This window comes from Zosterops lateralis (genome assembly GCF_965231275.1).
Source record: "Zosterops lateralis genome assembly, chromosome: 4".
NCBI classification, from domain to species: domain Eukaryota; kingdom Metazoa; phylum Chordata; class Aves; order Passeriformes; family Zosteropidae; genus Zosterops; species Zosterops lateralis.
Window position 1 is genome coordinate 8018067 of NC_139765.1, and position 20733 is coordinate 8038799.

The following is a 20733-nucleotide window of genomic DNA, read 5'->3' on the forward strand; positions in this document are numbered from 1 at the left end:
GAGAAATTTCATTCAAGAACACATGCCAATTTTATGTTTTACAATATAAGTTTTGATGACACATCAGATTTTAGCAACAGGAATTCTCCCAAAGATCTCCAAAACTTTACTAGACTAAGGAAGTATTTTGACAGATACCTGGCTTGAATAAGACATCCCTTCCCAACAACTATTGCCTCTACAGGAAGGTCAATTGTCGTGAAAAGGACATCAGGAACTTTTTGCTTCCTGCAGTTGTAACAGTAAGTGAGGTGAGCAGGAAATGGCATGTTCAGTTCATCATATGGGATATGGCAAAATCCACAACCTGGTGGTGAAGCTTCTTCAATCCTAAAAATACATTATGGAGAGAATACTTAAAACATCTGCATCTTGTAAACCATAATCAGAAAGTGCACATGTATATAAACACCTACAGAGACCTACTTAAACCATACACCACAACCAAACTCTGCTCCATTATACCAATGTGATAAGTATTACAATATACAAACTAGAAGAAGAAAAGGTTGCACACTACTGGCTAAAATGCTATCAATAGAACTTGCATTGGGAACTTCTATGCCGGGATTGAGAAAAAAGACATTTAGTGACTAATAATTCATATAAACCTGTAATGTTACTGATCTGGCTTTAAGCAGTGTAACTTCTAAATATAATCCATGATACAACTGTTGTACAAAGAATTAGCTGTACCAAACACACCAAAAAATCTCTTTTACATTCATTGTGTCCAAAACCCCATAAGAGCAGAATACAAACAAACCAATCATCCTTCTGAGAAGCTACACAATATATATTAACATATATTATTATATGGGAGCAGAACAGCAAGATTATTTCCTAAGATAAGGTATCAGATAAAACTCATTATTTGCTGAGAACACAATCTCTCTCCCCCATAAGCAACACCCAAGAATGACCACTACAAAAATATGAACAGGAAAAGCACAGGCCAACTGAATCACTGCAAATTCATTCTGTTTCATATAAAGAATTCTTCTCAGTGATTCTGAAGAGGTGCTTAAGCAAATCTGATAGATTTGGAACATTAGTTATCATAAGACTGGCAAATATATTTTGTGTTGAGCATGAGCTTTGTCTGTTTATCTGTTTTACTTCCCTCTGACATTTCTGATCTATGCCAAGACTCTTTGTAGCACCAAAATACATATTTTGGTAAAAGTGCTATTATCTTTATATTATGAACATGATATTTCTTTCTCTCAATCATATTGTGACTACACAAACAAGTATTTTAGTTCTGGCTATAGTTTTTAAAACTATCTACACCAGAAGACAATGGTCTTCTGCTAACAGAGTAAAAGAATAATAAATAATATTACATTGACTGGTTTATTACGGAAAAAGCAAGGCAAGTGCTAAAGTGTAATAAATAGCCCTGCTTACAACAATAATAATCACTTGAAATATTTGATTACCATCCTGATGAATACATAATAAATAACCAATATGCATTAACTATTTTTTTTTCCCCAAAAAATAACTTTGTGGCAATACTTATTCTTCAAATTTTATTCACAAGAACAGAAACAAAGGGAAACTTCATGTTTGGCCTTCAGTTTCATGATTTTGTTCATCAACTTCAACAAACACATACCTATTTTGGAAAAAATCTGGCATCATAATTGTTTTACAACCAAGCTATTTTATCTCCCACGTATAAATAGTATTTAATGGAGCATACATACACGTATTACAGTCACAGCCACTTTTGGCTTATGTAAGTTATCAAACATCTGTCATTTTTTTATTGTGTGATAAAAAATTGAGAAAAAGAGACCTGAAGAGCAGCGAAGGAAAAAACTGAGTTATGATCTGTGTTAGTAGTCAAACGTGTTACCTTATTGAGACTGTTAGAAATAAAAACAGAGTATCTAATTGGGTGCAGAGCTCCATTACTCCTGTGGTGGTTGTTGTTAGTGAAAAGCAGTAAAGTGGTTGGTCCCGCATCCTGCACTGTAACACTGTAACCTACCCTAATAGAGAAGAACTATCTTGGCTCTGAGGAAAAAAATCAACCTCTCCCTTCTCTGACCCTATGGAAAAGAAGCCAGGCTGCCATGACAACCTTTGTTCCAAACAGCCTTCCATGGTGCCATCCTGAAGGAACCTAGGGTTCAGTACAGCTGCTGTGCCAGATGCGGACAAAATACAGACCTCTTCACTATAAGAGAAAAGAACAACAACAGAGTGAATTCCTACTGCTTAGTAGTGCTTTCATATCAAATTATCAGATTAAAAGGCTAGTACAAGTCTCAATGAAGTTCAACATCACCACTAATTTTGTGCACTTGTGCAATTTTATCCATTAAAACTCACAAACAATCCTCTTCTGGTATTTAAACCATAACCACTGCACAAGTACAAGATGAATAAAGGTTGAACAGCAAGACTTAAGAGCTTTGCCTCATGTTACAAATAATATAACAACAGAAAGGCTAACCAGGTTTAAGTATGGTTTTCAGTCCTATGGTTAACAATGCAAACAAATATAGCAAACCAACAAAACATAAAAAACAAAAAAAACAAGGCATAATTTTTACCAAAGGAAAAGGGAAGTCGAGAGCCTCAGCATCTTATTAACATTCAATTTTCAAAATGAAGTTACAACCCAACACTGACAAGGGTGCTTCTTGAAGGATAAAAAGTGGCAAAACAGTAAAATTTTACTAGGAAGAACTACAATAATGGTACATTTTGCATGTAAATTAACCAACCATACTTAGGGACTTAGAGGAGTTAAAGCTCTCAGAGCTTTTAATAATTAAATAATTAATAATTAAATAAGAAACAAAATTCTATATTGAAAAAAAAAACCAGATAAAACCTTTCCCTCATTTTCTAGAATGATACATGTGTCTTTTTTATTTGTTGTTTCTCTTTCCAAAATAATTTGTCATACATAACACATCTGGCAGACCAGTACGTACACACACAGGCTTGTGCTTTAAGCATGGAATAAGGCTGAGCTGGCAGTAAGTATGGGAATTCCAATAAATATTTTATCAATAATCAAACACTACCACATTAAATTCCTTTAGAGAAATGCAAGCATCAAATAACCCAATAAGTGACTGCCTGCCTATGCTCTGTACCTTCTTCCCCCATAGTTAAAGGTAGAAAAAAAAAATACAAACTATTCATGCTTTTTACAAGGAGACTGACAAGCAAAGGAATAAATGCTTGAGTTTGGTTAGTTCATCCCTCAGTGATGGAATAATTAAGGTAAATGTGGTAAACCAAAACTTTTCCAACTTCTCTCCTTAAAAAAGCAGATCTTTAGTGCTTTTAAGTTAAAATATTTAGGCAAAAACAACTTGAAAATAAATTCAGTTATTTGAATTTGCTCATTACTTCCCAAATCCAATTCAAATTAGTGAACCAGCGTAATTTTCTGTTTAATATCATCAGGCCCAACTGGCTCCAGGATGAGCTTTTTCTGGGCCTGAAATGTGAAGTTTTGCATTTAAGTTCTGGTCTGCCAGTTGTCATCTAATAATGAAACTTTAATACATATACTTTTAGGAACAGTCCTAATTATTTAGGTAGATTAGGTTTAGAAAACTACATGGATAAATTAATATTGTTACTACAAAGTAAATTGCAGATTTTTGTTTAAAAGAAAAAAATTGTAACATTTTTTAGAAAAAACTTAAAACCCAGATCTAAACATATATAAAAAACATCTAATACTGAAATTTCATAATCTCACTTAAAACTCTGTAAAGTACTTATATAGTAGACAGTACCAACAACTATACTGAAACAGTTAACTTTTAATCCAGTGATGATGAAATACGTTTTCTGTGGCATTTTGAAAATCAAATCATCATCGTGATTTACCAAATGCTGGTTGATTCACTGTAGCCCACTACAGCATGACAACCCAATGCCTTGGCATGGGATTTTATTTCTTGTCTGATTTCTGCCCACCAGGCATCTCGTGTCTCTGGTTCATCTGAAAGACAAAGTATAAATCAGTTCACTATTCTGTACTGTGCCAACACAAAGCTTCATGCAATTAATCTGAAAAGTCGAGGTTTTCATATTCAAGTGTTTTGAATATGGACCTTTTATATCCTTCCTATTTATCACACTTCAAGGAAACACTAATGGGACTTTTTCGCTAATTATCTTGTTTCTCCCCCATGTGAGCAGGTTCTTACAAATTACTGCATTTTTGGTTTTGCGCATATGACAGATAACACTAAAATGCTGTAGATACTGTGCCAATCTCTACCCATTTTAGTTCCAAACCACACTCTCAGTTTCCAACAACACAAGAGCAGTGTGTAACTCACAACTAAGCATCACAGACACTCTGTAATGTTGAAAAGCTAACAGTAATGAAACAGTATTTGTAGTAGCAAACTAATATTTTACTTTGCTGTACACTTGATGTCTTTGAAATAGCCTCAATAGTTTTTGCTACTGTAAGCAGTTCTCTCCGTTAACCAGATTTTAGAAATGTTTGTTCAAAACCATATCACTAATCAAAAAGAACAGTTCTGTGGCACTTTTAACTGTGAGAAGCAATAGGGATTTGAAACTACTCCTACATTTACAAAATGAAGAAGTACAGGATGTATGCTGTCAGTGCTTTTTAGCTTCAGTATCCTGGAAACTGCACCTTCCCTCCATGCCCATGAATGGATTCAAATTACCTTTATTGTCCTCAAGGTTAAATGTTAAATACATCCTGCCTGCTTTCCTTGAAAACTACAAGATACAAAAATACAAAAAAAGCGTGCTGCTGGAATAAGTTCATGCAATTCAGCAATTAGTTCCCATAACTGAAGCTCTTGTCTTGCAAGATTTTACATACAGAGCCAACAAATACTGAATTTACAACTAGAATTTGTCAGCTGTATCTTCTCTCAAAACTTACCTGTTAAAAGAAATGTAATTGGCAACTGTGTTAATTGTTGATACAAAAAGGGAAAACCAGTAACAAACAAGCCCTCAGATATTACCAAGGGTTCTGAGTAGAGAGATTCTTATGGAAATTCTCTGAAATTAACTGAACTTAGCACAGATACAAACTTCTGGCCACTGAGTTCTCCTTGCTGAATCATAATTTAAATAATTAGGTATAAATAATTTAAATATCAAGGTCAAAACCTGAAATTTATTTGGAACCAATTTTGTACTACCAGGAATTTTTATCAAAATAGTGTATGATAACCACATTATCATACACTTGGTTCTCTGACAACATGACAAACAAAAATGCAAGATGCAGATATACACATAATTTAAACGTTACTGAAACAGAAATATTGTAAAGTAAGATGCAATCAATATTATAAAATAAGATGCATTCATTCATGACTTTACCTCAACTTTGCATTTAGAATCAGGCTTTAATTTTTCTAAACTGAACTAATGATCATTTTCTAATTAAAAGGAAGAGCACAGAGGTCTGTATATTCAATTAAACCTAACTTTAGATGGCAATGCTTTTGTAACTCACAGCATTATGCTGTGATACTCAGACTGAAATTTAGTCAACCTTTGCTTTAAGAAATAAACACTGAACAGAAAAAAACCTTACAGTGAGAGTTCTTAGGAATGTTCTCTGCAATCAACAAAAATATACACATTAGGACACAAAACAAGGAATTTCTATGAACTGTATCAATCATGTTATGTTATATCCAACTTCACTTTAGCAAATTCCAGTGCATTACTGGCAGAATCTTGAGGCTGCACTTCACTCTCAGTGTGAAAACACTGTTTAAATCCTCTCAGTGACTGGGGAAATAAATGCTTAAGATGATACTCAGCAATCCTGACTCAGATTCCTGGAGCACCTGCTTGTCTCAGCTCTGGAAACTGAGATTTCTACAGAAATAATCCATCACAACACAGGGCTGGAGCTCCCCAGCTCAGCTCTCAGAACCACTTGTGGTACAAAAAGTGGGAAATGGCTTCTCTTTGCATGGACACCTCTGGACAGAGGCTGCTTCTGCTGCCACCAGGCAAGAGCAGTAGGGGTAGCTGAAATGAGGGAGAATTTTTGGAAATGGATTGTAAAGCCAGGCTGTCAAATTCAGAGTGTATGGGAGATGTGACACCACAGGCACATTCTGTGAAAGTTCTCTCTTAACTCTTTTTGGTGAAATGGTCAAGGATCTGGGGAGCAATTCCTCTTTCCCCCTCCAGTCACGGGCCAGAGATTATTTTGCTAAGCAATGTGCTTCTTCTTAGAGATGGAAAGTCTAAGTAGCAGCGAAAGTGGTTCTCTGACCATGTAAAAAACCCCTTGCTCAGTGAGACTGGATCACAGGCAGCTGGTCATATACATTGACTGAACAGCCCCACAGATTTTTTTTGTACTTCAAAGAAAAACACCTGCAATGAAGAAATATCCTTTTCTCTAGACAAAAAAAAGCGCCAATTTTTCAAAACCATAACTTTTTACATCTTTTGGTTACACGTGGCAAAAACTGCTTCTACTTATCACCAGTGACATTTCTATGTCAAAGTGCAAGAAAATGTGAAGTCATGATGAGGATCTGAGAGTTAGAAACAGGTGAAGTGACTAAGGATGAATAAAAAAAGTGCTGCGAAATAAAGGTAAGATTGATAAAGACAAGAATGACATTGAAAAGGAATGTAAGCCAGAGTGAAAACTGAAATGGAATGAGATGTTGAAAGGAAACAGAGATCCTTAAAGTGAACATAAAAGGTAGAAATAGTGACGGGTCCCAAATTCTATGCAAACATTTAACTTTCCTCCACAAAAATTTGTAGTTTAAATTACTGAAGTTATCAAGAAGCTTAACAATTTTCTTACCTAATGTCTACGAGAACACCTTACCATTATGGCAAACACATGCTGTTGTGAAGTTGCTCAACACTGTGTCTCGCTAAAACAACATTTAACCCTTTATTCTAAGCATGTGCTCAATATTTGCACTAACAACACTGTTAACTACAGGAATGTAATGGATCATTTTTATTCTTATTACAAGTAAGAAGTATTTTGTAGCCATTGTCTTCAGCATTAACGAGACCAGGCCCAGTATCTTTCAAAGAATCCAACAATTTCTTATTGCATAAGAACAAATATTTCTATAAGAGTCATGCATAAACAACTATTTGTAAGAAAGACTGGGACCTCTGCTTAAGATATTTGACTTTTTTTTGTTCCAAAAAGAGGCCAAAAAATAACAATTATTATGCTTATATATAAATACCGTACATTCACAGTTTACATGAACTTACCTTTCCATATTAAAAAAAAAAAAAAATTGTCTACAATTAAAATCAAACACCATGACATTGCAATAATAAGTTGATACAAAACACTGAATGCAGTGCAATGTGTAGCATTCATATCCTTCTGACAAATATTTTCACAAGCAGCCTTTTTTGACACATGAGCCACACAATTTCACATGGGGATGCTGTCGTAGCATTTACAAGTTTAGTAAAGCTAAGGATTTACATAAACAATTAGAGGAGTTAGGGAAGCAGGATGGCATGTGTCCAGCACACTCCATGAGAGTGCCTGTTGGTTTTTTTTTTTTGCTAAGGCAAAAGCTTAAGAACTAAGGGTTTGCAAAGCAGATTCAGCAGACAGGAGCCAGAAACGGTGGGTATTTTGGCGCATGCTTGGATCAGGTGACAGTACAGACTGAAAACTATGGCAGCTCACTGAAATGGTTACAGAAAGTAATGGCCCTGGATTCTAGGTGGAAGCAAAAAGGCAAGCATACAGAGCACTCAGTCACAAGCTTTTTCTAGCAAATGTACCGAGTAGTTTGGACCAAGGTTTCTCTACAACTTTAAGCAGAAAAGTTTGCAGGAAATTCCACTGCTAATTCCCTTTGTGGGAAACCAAAGGCTGAGTATTAAACTTACTTTATTAATGTTTCCAAATTGGCAGGATATTTATAGCCAAGTGGAAGCAAAGCACACTGTTCCTATGGTTGAGGACTTGAGAAACAATGTTGTCAACAGCACAGTGTTCTATAAAAATCGTGCCAACTCAAACCTCCTCCAACTGAGACTTTCCAAACTGATTTCATTCATCAGTTTTATAAGACACAAACAGCACTTCTGCACCTGGAATGTTCTTTGAGTCAGCTCAATCCACCACCAAGTCACCCATCTCCTTTAAAATACATGTTTGAGCTGTGCTATCCATGGGACAGGAGCCTGTATAAATCTTTCACCTAGACACTATTGCTTTCTGACTCATAAGAAGCAACACCTTTCACAAGTTATTTTCTAGAGGTTCATTTGTACAGGTTCTTTCAAGATTTAGCCAGAAGCTGCATTTTGCTAGTCGATACAGATTTTTTAAAACTGAAGACAGATTAAGAAGAATGGCCTCTTGATGACACAGTTCATACCCAAGAGTTGCTGTATCCTTAAAGCTGAATCCTTAAACATCCTGAGAAAATAACTCCAAAATAGGAACCTTCTGATTCATTTTAACCAATTTTACATTGTATAATTTAGTAATTTTTTATAAGTATAACACAATACTCTGACAGAAGGAAGACAATCAAAGGAAAATTTTCACAACCTATAAATGACTCATTGTGTTGTTTCAAAAATGGCAATGGAGGCCAATAATATTCTTTCAGATCCAATCTTTGAATCTTTCATTAGGCAAAGTCACTCTCCACACATTCAATATCCCCTCATTTTTATGTCTTCTTAATGAAAAACCTACTAACAGCTTATACAGAAAGAAGTGGTATTTTCCTGTAGGTTTGGCTGGTTGGGTTTTTGTAACAGACATCTTTTTTATGTTTATAAGAACCTTTCCTGGACCTTGAAGTTTTATTTAATCTTTCCTGGTCATCCCATAAACATTGACATTATCGATTTTCTAAAATATTTAACAACTAAATAACTGTACAGAAACACAAATCCTCTGGTCTGTAAAGATTAACACAAATTTCAGGTAGCAAATAACTAAACCTATAGGACATTAACCTAAAACTCTCAAAAAAAGTTTCCAAGCCACTCCATCCTTGTATACTTGTATACTACTCCCTATGTTCATCTTTAAGAGTAAAAGATGTACAAAGGAACACTTTGTTACAGAAAGTGAAGGAAGTAGATTTATAGGGATATACCAAGGAAAACTAGGATACACTAAATTAGCAGGAAACCCAAAGAGAACAGGCACACTTACTCTTACAAGTTAAAGTCCAAATAAAACATCCAACCTGCAAAATATTATTGATAACCAGTGCTTTTCTGCCAGGTGAAGTTGAGAGGAACACACATCTCACTCTTTAAGCCCAGATTTCTGAACGAGCAAAACGAGACTTGAAAGTTGAAGGAATTCTTCAATTACTAAGGAGACAGTTTTAAGAACACTTAGGATTAAAACTGCATTTCTAGGATGAGATATTGGCTGGCTGATTAAACACAAACCCTTTCATGTGCAGGGCAGTTTCCTACTGTTAGGCCGAATCACTACCTGACCACCAAGACTCCAAGAGAAACCATACAAAAAAGTCCACACATCATTCCTTTCACTGGCAGCTCACTGTTGAGGAGTGGTAGCTTGAATCCCAAAATATACTCCAAGATGGAGAAGCAGAAGGGTTGCTCCCTTTATGGCTTAACACAGCCACAACAGTGGCTATAACTTTTTTCTTTTAACTGTAGATGAAAGGCTGATAGGAAGAACACAAGCAGAAAAAAATATTATCTTAAAAAAAAAAAAAATCTTGCAATAATGTCAAAGCAGCAGTAATAATTTAGTATAGAGCTAAAAGAAATCACTTTGGGATACAACTTAAATAAAATGAAAAATATAATGTCAAAATATAAGGCATTTGAAGAAAAAAATACATTCAGAATATATTAAAAATTAAAATATTAAATAACACTTTAAAATACTTAAAAATAAAGGTTTAAATTGCATCATACTTAGAATTACAAAAACTTAAAAATACTGTCCAGAAATTAGAAAATATTAAATATAGGAAATAAATTTGCCTCTGGAAAATCAGTTCCATGCATAAATATGTGCCTTTGTTACTCCAGCTTTTAGTGATTATTTCAGTCATTCATCCTAGAACGGTGACTCAGCAGGTAATAGAGAAGCTACTTATTCTATTTTGTGTCTCTGTTGCTTTGTCACCTTGGCACAATAAATACAACCTATTTTAAAATATGAGCAATCTTCAAAGAAAAGCTTCAAACAATAAGCTTTGTTGACTACAACAAACGGGCTGTTACCCAAAGCTGGGGACAGTGAGATGTTACAAGACAGGGCTTTCTAAACCACATTTTATCTATTTTATTGCTGCAGGAAAGGGATGGCATTATTTGGTATGAAATGACCCTGTCTCTGAATTTCCTATTCCTTGTTTGCACTCCTCAGGAATGCAGAACCTCTGCATTATTTCTATACATACATAACTGTTTATTTTGTTTTAAGACAAACAAGGCAGAGAAGACTCTTTTAATTTCTGGATCCAAGGAGACTTAAAAAGAAAATCCATGTCTCATATTATCATTGACACCTACCAATTATTCTTATAATTCTGTTACAGTCAGTTAGAAATTGTGTTCTCTGTATCTTTTCCTACAAAACTTCGGTAAACATTTTACAAGGCCATGTTTAGCTGTAATTATGTAGCAGTTGGGAAGGTGTTGATTCAACCAGAACTATTCTGGTTTTCTTCTAACAATGATGTATTTTGAGCCAGGCAAATAGTTCTACAACTGTATGTTTGCAACCACAGAAGCAAATATCAGAAGGCTGAAAAAACTCAGTGCAATCCATGAAGGAAATTTTATGAAGACAATAGTTGTAGTAAAGCCCCATATTTTGAAATTAGGACTAGTTAAGTGCAAAATTATGATTTTTGTAAGACCAAGGTTGTCTCTCTGTGTACGACCAATTCAAAATCAAAATGTAGTTGCTCAATAAGCAATGGCTTTTTTGAAGCACTTGTGCAAGGAAAAGCTCATATTGGCTTTCACACCATCAGCCAGAATTTAGGGAGAGTTTTAAAGCAGTATGAACAGATTAAATAGCATTACTTAGGTAGGAAAAGAATTCTAAACAAATATTATAAATGCCAAGTTTATTTATGAATCTCTAATAGAACATGTGAATACTATTCTATGCTCAGTGACAGTGTTTCTTCAGTTATGTATCTAATTTGAACTCTCTCAAAAAAAGAAAAAAAAAAAGGCAGCACAGTCCCAATGAAAAATTATTTCATTAACATAAAGGTGTATCTGCTTCCAGAAATAATATTCAAACACCATTCACCTTAATCATAGAAATGACTTGGGAACATTCACTCCTCTGGAAAGGCTGCAGAAAACTGGAGTAAATTGTTACTGGAGAACATCACACCCCTCAGTCTTTTCAGAAAAAGCCTCTGACAACTGCCTTAACCTCCCATTTTCATTCAACACGCACTGATGGACAAGAAGTCAACCTGGAAATTCTCCAAGAAAAGGCAAGAGGTCAACCTTAAAATGTTGGGGTTTTTACTACTTGTTCTGAAGGATAACCACATCACTGGAACATTCTGACATTTCCTACTGTGTTCCTACAAATGGGCCACACTTACACCCCAGAAAGCAGCTTGAAATGTAATTTGCACATTCTCTGTTTGTATTTCTGTGGAAGAAAAACATTCAGTTACAGAAACAAAAACACAGCCAAGCTTTCCTCTTGCATTTCCTCATATGCAAAACTAACTCTGGAGAATTTCACACTCAACAGCAAGACTGGATATCACACAAGGAGCTCAGGAGATGCTTAGGAGGTTTTTAACAATCTTTTATCTTTCCATATTTCTGACTAATGGAGCTGAAGATGCACTGCTGGAGCAGCTTCCTGAATGAGGAGTTTAAAATTTAATTATGTGAGAAACAATATGTTGGTGCTATGAAACAGCCATATGGAAATGCAGCCTCTATTCAACAAATTCTTGCACTGCCTACCTTTCTGCTCTGTGTTCAACCTCAGTGCCAAACTCTTAACAAAGATCCAGTCTTCTGGACTGAGGATTTCTTGTATGTTTTTACACTTCTGGTTCATTCTTTCTCAGAGACAGCACCAGAGGGTATCTTTCAGTGTATTATGGGCCCTCTTTTCTATGAATTTTTTTTCAACTCCCTACTTTTGTTTTGCAAACTCATCTTCACATCCACCTTTTTGTATTTTACAAACATTTAAACAATTCTTCATCAAACTATATGCACTTCCCAGATATTTAAGCAGCTTCTTTTCCATTCATGAAATAGTGAAGTCTTTATCCCCATGTTTGATTTTCAAGCATCTTCAAGTCTCTGACATTTCCTTACCACTAGATGCTCCTGTTGTATCTTACACACAGTTAAACCACTGACAAGGGGGAAAAAAAAAATCCTTCTGCACTACACAGGTTACTAAGCAAGCTGAAATGAAGCCTGAACACTTTCCAAATGGAAAGCAATTTTAGCCCACTTATGGTTGTGATTACATTCTCTGTCCAGCAGCACATCTAGCACTGCAAAAACCCCAATACTTCCAAGAATATGAATGTAACCTGCTCAGTCCCAGACCTACAGTAGGATTAACCAGCTCTTCCTACTGACACATCAAGGCTACAGAAGCACATCCAGTTCTCAAGGAGGTATTAACTCCACAGTTACTGTTTGGTTTAGACCTCTCTACTCCAACCAACACTTTCAAGTAACAAGCACCTCTGGGTAAAATGTTTGATATATGCACATTCGTTTTCCTGTAATCTCTAAAAAATTTAGAAAACAGTTTTGGATATTCTGTCAAGAACTGAATTCCTGACTTCCACTTAGCTTCCTAATCAACATTGTGGATCGCTTTCTAGCCTAGTTCAAGGCACGTTTAGTGTCTGTACATAAAATGATTTATTCCATTATTCCAATAAAATTCTTTCAATAAAAACATCCTATTAGACAATCTGGAAGAAGCAGTAATGAATTCCAACTTTTCAAGGTAACACACAATATACAAAAATTTCTACACATTTTTAGCACCTTGGATCAGACTCTGCTATACCAGTCACAGACCTGAGAATTCTGAAATATTCTTTTCATACTGGAAGTTAATTTTAAAAGATTATCATTTGAGAAGCAAAGAAAACCAACAAAATCAGAAAAGCTCGTAATCATAATACTAAAGGATGCCTACTGTAACAAGGAGCAACAAAAATGAGCCAGTAGTTTTAGGCTCTCCCTACTTTTGAACAATTTGCAAAATGAAAAATGTCTTGTTTTTAATAACTGTACATTCAAACCCAATCTTAGAGCATGATACAGAGCTGCATGGCAACAGTGAATTATCAAGGAGGAAGGTTTCTGGGAGAAACAAGCCCTCAGAGGGCAGCTTTGTACCTTTTTATTGTGCCAGATTTAAAAACACCAAAGTTTGACAAGGTCTGCTGGCCTGGATGTTCAGTGCAGAGAAGTTATGCTCCCTCTCCTCCACAGCATGTTATGGGGAAAACATGAGAGAGAGAAGTCTTTATTTCATCCAGACTGCACCTACTCATCTGTCCCTTCTACAGCTGTGTAAGGAAGTTACACACTTTGTTTACTAAAACTGCAAAAAAAAAAGAATATTGGGGCTTTTTTCAAGCTAGGTAATGAAGTGATTAAAAAGTTTAAATAATTATGTGTTAAGTCCTGAAACTGGCTGCGTTTTACAAGATTTATGAACCAACAAATCCTGGGCTACATGCTACCCTTCTCTTTAAATTGACAGTTCTCTATTTTTCTCGGCTATTTTTTATATCTTTTATTATCTATAATACATCTGCTATTTTAGAACTACTATTAAGTGCAAATGCATTCATTGATTTTCTGAAATTAACAGGAGGAAAGCCTTTGTTGAAGAAAGTGCAAGCCCATGCAAAACAAAACAAAAGTAACCAAAGGACCCCCCAAAATCAAACTGATAGGCAAAAAAACTCCCAAAACTCCATCATATAAAAAAAACCCCAAACCAAACAACAACAAAAAAAACTTAAAAAGAAAAAAAAAATCACACCTGATATGATCTCAATTGGGTAAGGAAGAATCCATTCTCTTTCCCTAAATTACTTCCTTCATGGATACTGAGCTGAAAGTGACTACTAAATCGTTCTTAGCAATACTATTTTATACTAAAACAATAGTTTGTAATTTTAAAGGAAGTCTTTAACAACATGAAAACATGACATTTAGGCATTTGATTATTAAATAGATTTAAATTTGAAGCATTAACCTAAATATCCTAGAGCATTTCTAGTAACTTCACTGAGCTGCCATAATTTCTGTCAGCATATGTAGTACTGAATGACTAATAAAATACCTGAATTGAAACTATTCCAGTCTAGCAGTTTGTATGATCTTGTGTTACCCATAATTCCGACAAAGGCTGAGTTCAAAACAGCAAATTAGTAGATCAGTTATAGAAGCAGAATAGTGGAAAAAAAAACTACCAACAAGAACACAATTGACAACACCACTCCACAGGAACTGGAAAGACACAGACAGCAGAGTTAATAAGAGGCTGAAATAGAAAGGGAAAAAGGAGCATGCTATAGCAATCTGGCACTAGGTGACCATAGTGGACAGTATATGGCAATTTTGTCTTACTGGCAAGTTCTTAATCCACCTTCAAATGTTCTCAAACCACCTCCAAATGGTCTCTCCTCTTCCATGTTTTCCTGATTTATTAATATGCCAGTTTATTTGTTTCCTTTTATATTTTACAGACTTACTTGACTCCAATGCTTCACGATTATATCAGAGTATTTCTACTTCTCCACTTTCCCTCCCACAACCACATGCCTTCATTCCCCCTTTTGTTCCCACTATTTTGCAATATGAGTTCTAAGGATCATGCATTTTACATTCACTTGTCAGGAGCAATCTGCAAGTCTCACAGAAACACTGCAGCTGTGCAAACACACTTCTCTCTCTTGCCTTACGTCTTAGACTGATTCCAGTCAGCTGGTAAAATTGAAGGAGTCCATAATGCAAGAAATTAGGTTTTAAAACTTCTGAGTGAAATTGATTTTATTTTTCCACTCTGTCTTACATCTACCACACAGTAAATTTTGCACATAAGAGACCTGTATCAGAAATCTGTTGAAAATACAGAGTCCTAAAATAACTTTGTGGCAAAGAAAGACTCACATATTCATTATACTTTGACATATCTTTTAATTTTCTCTTCACTGTGTAAATTGATCTTACAACAGGAAAACAAAAGAGCAACGTTATGTACTTGAAAAAAATCCCATAAAGTAGGAAGATCTAATTCAAATTAAGTCTTGGATTTAATGTCTTGTTGCCAGTTTAGTGAATCTTTAGATCAGCAACAATCTGACCTGTCTGGAGAATTGCTTGCCTTGGGCCAGAGGAAGAAAAGCAAAAGATTATTTTTTTGTACTTGTTTTTAAGGATGTATTTGCATAAACTTCCTTTTATTACTCCTGACTAGTGCATGCAAAACCACTACAGGTGCTATTTTTACTCTCCTCTGCATTTTTAAGTGCACTGTCAACTCCAACTTTTTGCAAAGCATTCCTTATCTGATCTCAGTGACTAAACCAACCAAGTCTTCAGAGTCAAAAGTCACTCAGTTCTAACATTAGAACTAGGGCATGCAAAACACACTGGGGTTCCCAGGAAAATAATAAATAAAAATCTTGAAGTACTGTTCAGTAAAAGGCTTTTAAGAACAGAAACAAAGCTGTAAAGGTTAAAAACCATGTTGTGAGCCAAACTGTAGCCATTAGTCCTTAAGGATTTCAAGGAGCTGAAAATGGGAAAACATTCAGAATTAAGATCAAGCATTTCATCTCATTTTTGTTTGAATGGAAAACTTACATCAAGTCTTAATCACAAAAAGTGGCAAAAAACTTAATTAACCCCTCAATAATTCAACGCTACTTTTCAGTGCAAAGCTACTGATTCAAAGCATTTTTATTATTACTTTAATTTGCCGCAATGTTTCTCACTAAAAGCATAACCTTGGAGTAACCTTATTTTTCAAGCTTAAAAATCATCATGTGAAATACATTGTTGGGATAGATCTGTATCTATTCAAGCACTGCTATGTTACAAAGGTTAAGGTGACAGCCCTTGTGGAAGGAAGTGATTCCTGAGCTGACATACCGGGATTGTGGATGCGATCCAGGAGCTTCACTGAACGAGCACTGACAACACCCCCAACGTGCACAAGGAAACCGGGTGGGAAGGTCGTCAAGGTGAAAAATGGGAATTCCTGTTGTGATTAGAAACAAACAATAAATGACTGCTTCCCCAGCACTGCTGAGTGCCAGTTAACATGCAATGAACTCATCACTTCCCTGGAATACAAGCAAAGCAGTTACACTGGGCCAGACGTGCCCCTCAGGCTTACTGAGTGCTTCAGAACCACGTGTCCTCATGAACCCATTGTATCAGAAAAGCAGAGGTTTTACACAGTGAAAGAATACTTTTCCCCCACAGAGTTCTTTCTCAGTGATAAATAATCAAAACTTGACATATTTAGAGGTTAACAAAACCTCTATTGATCCACTTTTACCATGGCTGCTGAACACCAGAATTATTCTTCCATTAGCTGGTAAAAATTCTCCACTTTTAGGTGTTCTTGTTACAACTGACTGCAGTTTGATTCTGAAGCACAGGGTGAAACAAGCTGCAGTCTTGCAAGAATGAGGAACGTCTTATTACAGAAAAACATTTAAGAAAATATCAAAGGACTGCTCTAGTTGTAAGCTCTAACAAGTAAATATCCATCTTTTAAAATAAAACATAGGTCTTGAAACACAACTGTAAGTTCTTAGGTAATTCTCTTGGAAGATAATTCATTTCTAGTTCATAAGTAAAATTAAGAATTAAGTTTCAGCAACTACTCCAGCTTTTAATTCATGAAAGAGGCGAAGTAAGTAACAACAGCAATTTTTCAAGACACGTATGATGAAATAAAAGTCATATTCAAAGAAGTGGAGCCCAAACTTAGATTTTAAGTTCTCCAGAAATGTTCTGTGATATGTCTAATACAAAAATATAAAAGCACACTTATGGGGGAAAGGCAATAATTCATGTTCAGCAATTCTAAATGCAGAAAGAAAAAAAAAAAAAAAAAGAAAAAAGAAAAACCATGCAATCATGTTTTGTATAATTGTAACTGATTAAATGGAACAAATAAACACCATATTTTTATATGAGAGAAAGTACAGGATAGATTCCTTTCTCACATACTTGGAAACAGTACAATTGAGCTTCTACCTGAACAGCACACATGCTGCAGAGAGGATCAGGTTCTTCCAGCAATACATGGCATGAAAAGTCATCTTAAACTAAAGCCCAATGCAGGTTTAAAAATTAACACTTCAGGATTCTTACCATCCTTGTTACAGGAACTCTTAAAACTTTTTAAAGGTCCTACAAAATTTTCAAGTTTTCTGGATTTCCATTTGGCTTAAACTTTCAAAATTAAGAGGCAAACTTTGAAATCAGCAACCACAGTATCAATAACCGGAAGAAAAACAACCCCAAAACCCAAATCCTGCAGTTTTGCCTTATGATGCAATTAAAGAGTAGGAAGATTTCACCCCAGGATTCTGCAAACCTGCTTGACTGATGGGTCTTCAGGAGCAGTGATGAATTCTAAAGAAGGATACAGTAAAGATTCCCCCAGAAGGTTCTAACAGATTGCAAAGTGCTTTGCAAGTTATCAGAACAGTCAAAATACCCAAAATATTTGCTTTCCCAGGACTGCAGAAATCAATAAAGAAGTTTTCTCAATGTGCCACCTATATGAAATTCCATTAAGTCTATACTACGTTTACATTTTCAATATGCACACAGTCACATTTACACTGTGCTGAAGCAGTATGACTGAACAAAGTACACAATACTCCATGCTCATGGAAACTCAGTAATTTTAACATGTTCAGACTTACAGTTTCCCTGATTCCCTACACTAGAAACCATAATAACATGGTTTCATCTCAATAAATATATCAATGCTCCCATCATTATGACATATGATACAATAAGGTGTTCTGTAATTTAACTTGAGCCACAGACAAATCTGGGTAAGAGACTCACTGAACCATTCTGATAGAACTCTGTTAACAATCTCTCATTCATTTTAACACAAATGGAACTCCATCACTTCATATGAAGACTTTTTTCTTTTTTTATCTGATTCAGAGTTGGTTTTTTTAATTTTATTATTATATTACTCAAATACAAGTTCCAGACTCAACTACATGCTGTAAATTGTAAAGGTTCAAAATTATAAATCTACAGTTATTTCAGGGAAAACAGAGATTTCAGGGAAAACCAGATGCAGTTCCCATATTATAAATCCCCTCTATTATTGCAATTTGCAAACGACTCCTTTACATCAAGGTGATGCAACCACAAAGTATTTCAGTGTATGACAAACCAGGACGATTTCCAAGCTGCAACTGAAGACGGTCAATCATTTTACCACTACCAATATCCTATTCCACTTCACAATCATTGATTGTATAGACCATGAAAGAACTGTCACTTTTAATCCTCACAACTACACAGAGATTTTATAGTTGGTGTTTGTGGTGAAGTCTGATAAGGTTACAATCAAATCCTCAAATAACACAATGTTTAAAAATGTGCATACACAGACATGTATTGCTAGTGCTCTTCTATTTTTATGTACATTTCATCCAAAGACACACAAAGCAATGAAGCAGGACATGGAACAAGGGCACACACACCCCCTTTGGTGTAAGTGCCAGCTGAAGCAGTTCTCTGATTCCCTTCCAGTCATTCACTCATCCCCATCATTGAACCACTCCACCAGGTAATGCTCACAGAGCGTTTGGGGCTAAATCAGAGCAGAGAACTGGTCCACATTAAAATATTACTCATTTCCTGATTAATTATTTGTATTCTAAGCACATTTACTGTGCCATCTCACAAGGTGGCCAAACAACCTTACGGTTTTTCTTGACTTGAACTGAGGGGGATGAGTGGATAAGAAGTAACTGGAAAGAAAAGATGCTTAAGTCAGGATTTCAGCCAAACAAATCTCCCAGAGAACTGCACTCTAACACAGCAGATTTCCTGCAGTGCCCTTCAGAGATGGAGGGCAACAGATCCCCATCTTGAAAAGGCAGCAGGAAAGATCTCTCAAGCACTTGCAGAATGTAAAAACTGGAAGAAAACAGAATTTGTCCAAGTAGAAGTGAGAGACATGGAACACCATTGAGAACAACTTCTGGCCACATCTACAAAAGCATAGGCTAATTTTTTAGCAGTAAGATAACCTCAAAATTTCCTGGAAACTGGAAATACAGCATGTATTTTTTAAAAACATACAGAAAGACCGCTGTGCTAGTTAGTTACTCTTGCTATCTACAGATGTGCAGGGAATTGCTAACAGTTATTAATGTACAATATAACATGTGCATGAGTCTTCCACAGCTGTACTTCCTACAGGTTCATTTTCAGGGAAGAAATTGAGAAATATTACCCTTCTAACAAACTCTGTTCGGTTTGTAGTTGGGGTTATTTAAATAATACCCCAAAACCACATTTGACTAAAAAAAAGCTGTTGAGACGTGCAACTAAATGAACTTCTTTTAAGGTACCTTAGCATTACCATACACTCAAATTATCAAGGACTCAAAAAAACCACTTGAGCAACCTGGTCTTGTGGAATGTGTCCCTGCCCATGGCAGGATGGTTGGAATAAGAAGATCATTAAGGTCCCTTAAAGTATTCTGGGATTTTATGATCTATCCAATACATGTGAAACTATATTATATACTGAATTTATTCTTGGTTTTCCCAAATACTTGCTATCTTAAGTAATGCAGACAAGTAGAGTGCACTGTTTATGTGTGTAATATTAAAACAGACAAAATAACCTAGAGGTGTTATTCATTCTAGTTAACTCCACTTAAAGACAACCAAATGAAGTAACACCATAGCAAAAACACATCCAATATGAAATTTTCAGATGACAGAATGAACATATTTTTTATCAATTAACTGTCCACATGCTTTGCTGCTACATCATAATCTTAATAAATAACAGACTTAACATGTCTCCATCCCATTTTATAGTATTTTTTTCTACTAGACAATACCCAGACCTTAACAAAATAATGTGCAAATAATTCAAGCTTTAAAAACACATTAACGGCTCTTAATTTACACTTTTATTGTCTTTAAAAAGCTTTCTAAGGAAATATAAATATCAGCAACGGAATGTCTGAAATGCTAGCAAAATCAAAGGTAAACAGAAAATAGGTTTGTTTTAAAGCATTCCTTCAGCCAAATTAAAAAATTAAATGCAAAAAGCCATGGATCTATAGTCATACCTAAACCAAAATTTTAACTGAAATGTATCAACATGCAAAATACATCGATCTAAAAAATGTTCTTAAAAACAACAAATTACAAAATTTCTGCAAAAACAAAATTACAAAGAAATCTGCAAAGCCTCGCCAAAAAAATAAAAAAAAGAAAAAAGTTTCAGATAATGCTTTTGAAATTCCCCAACAGAGTAAGAAAGGGCTAGAAAGAGCCACACAGAGTTTTTCAACATACCCGCCTTCTACAGAACCTATGAGGCGATCCTCCCTTAGCCATGGATAACACAAGAAATGAGAAGAGAATCATCCACTTACTCCAAGTAGCAGCTGGCCACTTATATTTCACAGATGCAAGTGATCTTTTTTCCCAACTAAC

At 35.3% G+C, this 20733-nt stretch overlaps 1 protein-coding gene across 9 annotated transcripts in view; it reads right to left on the minus strand.

The window, feature by feature from the left end:
- C2CD5 (C2 calcium dependent domain containing 5) overlaps nucleotides 1–20733 on the minus strand; it is a 57645-nt gene that overhangs the window by 17390 nt on the left and 19522 nt on the right. For 6 of the 9 annotated variants that reach the window (XR_014589831.1, XM_083859192.1, XM_083859197.1 and 3 more), the window contains exons 9-12: nucleotides 16153–16261; nucleotides 3868–3982; nucleotides 2000–2188; nucleotides 139–330 (exon numbers count right to left, since the gene is read on the minus strand). Coding sequence is in view for 8 of the 9 variants with exons in the window: in XM_083859192.1 (XP_083715318.1) it covers nucleotides 139–330; nucleotides 2000–2188; nucleotides 3868–3982; nucleotides 16153–16261 (605 nt within the window). In the remaining variant the exon portion in view is untranslated. The remainder of the gene's footprint in view (nucleotides 1–138; nucleotides 331–1999; nucleotides 2189–3867; nucleotides 3983–16152; nucleotides 16262–20733) is intronic. The other 3 variants (XM_083859194.1, XM_083859198.1, XM_083859196.1) reach the window with 1 other exon arrangement.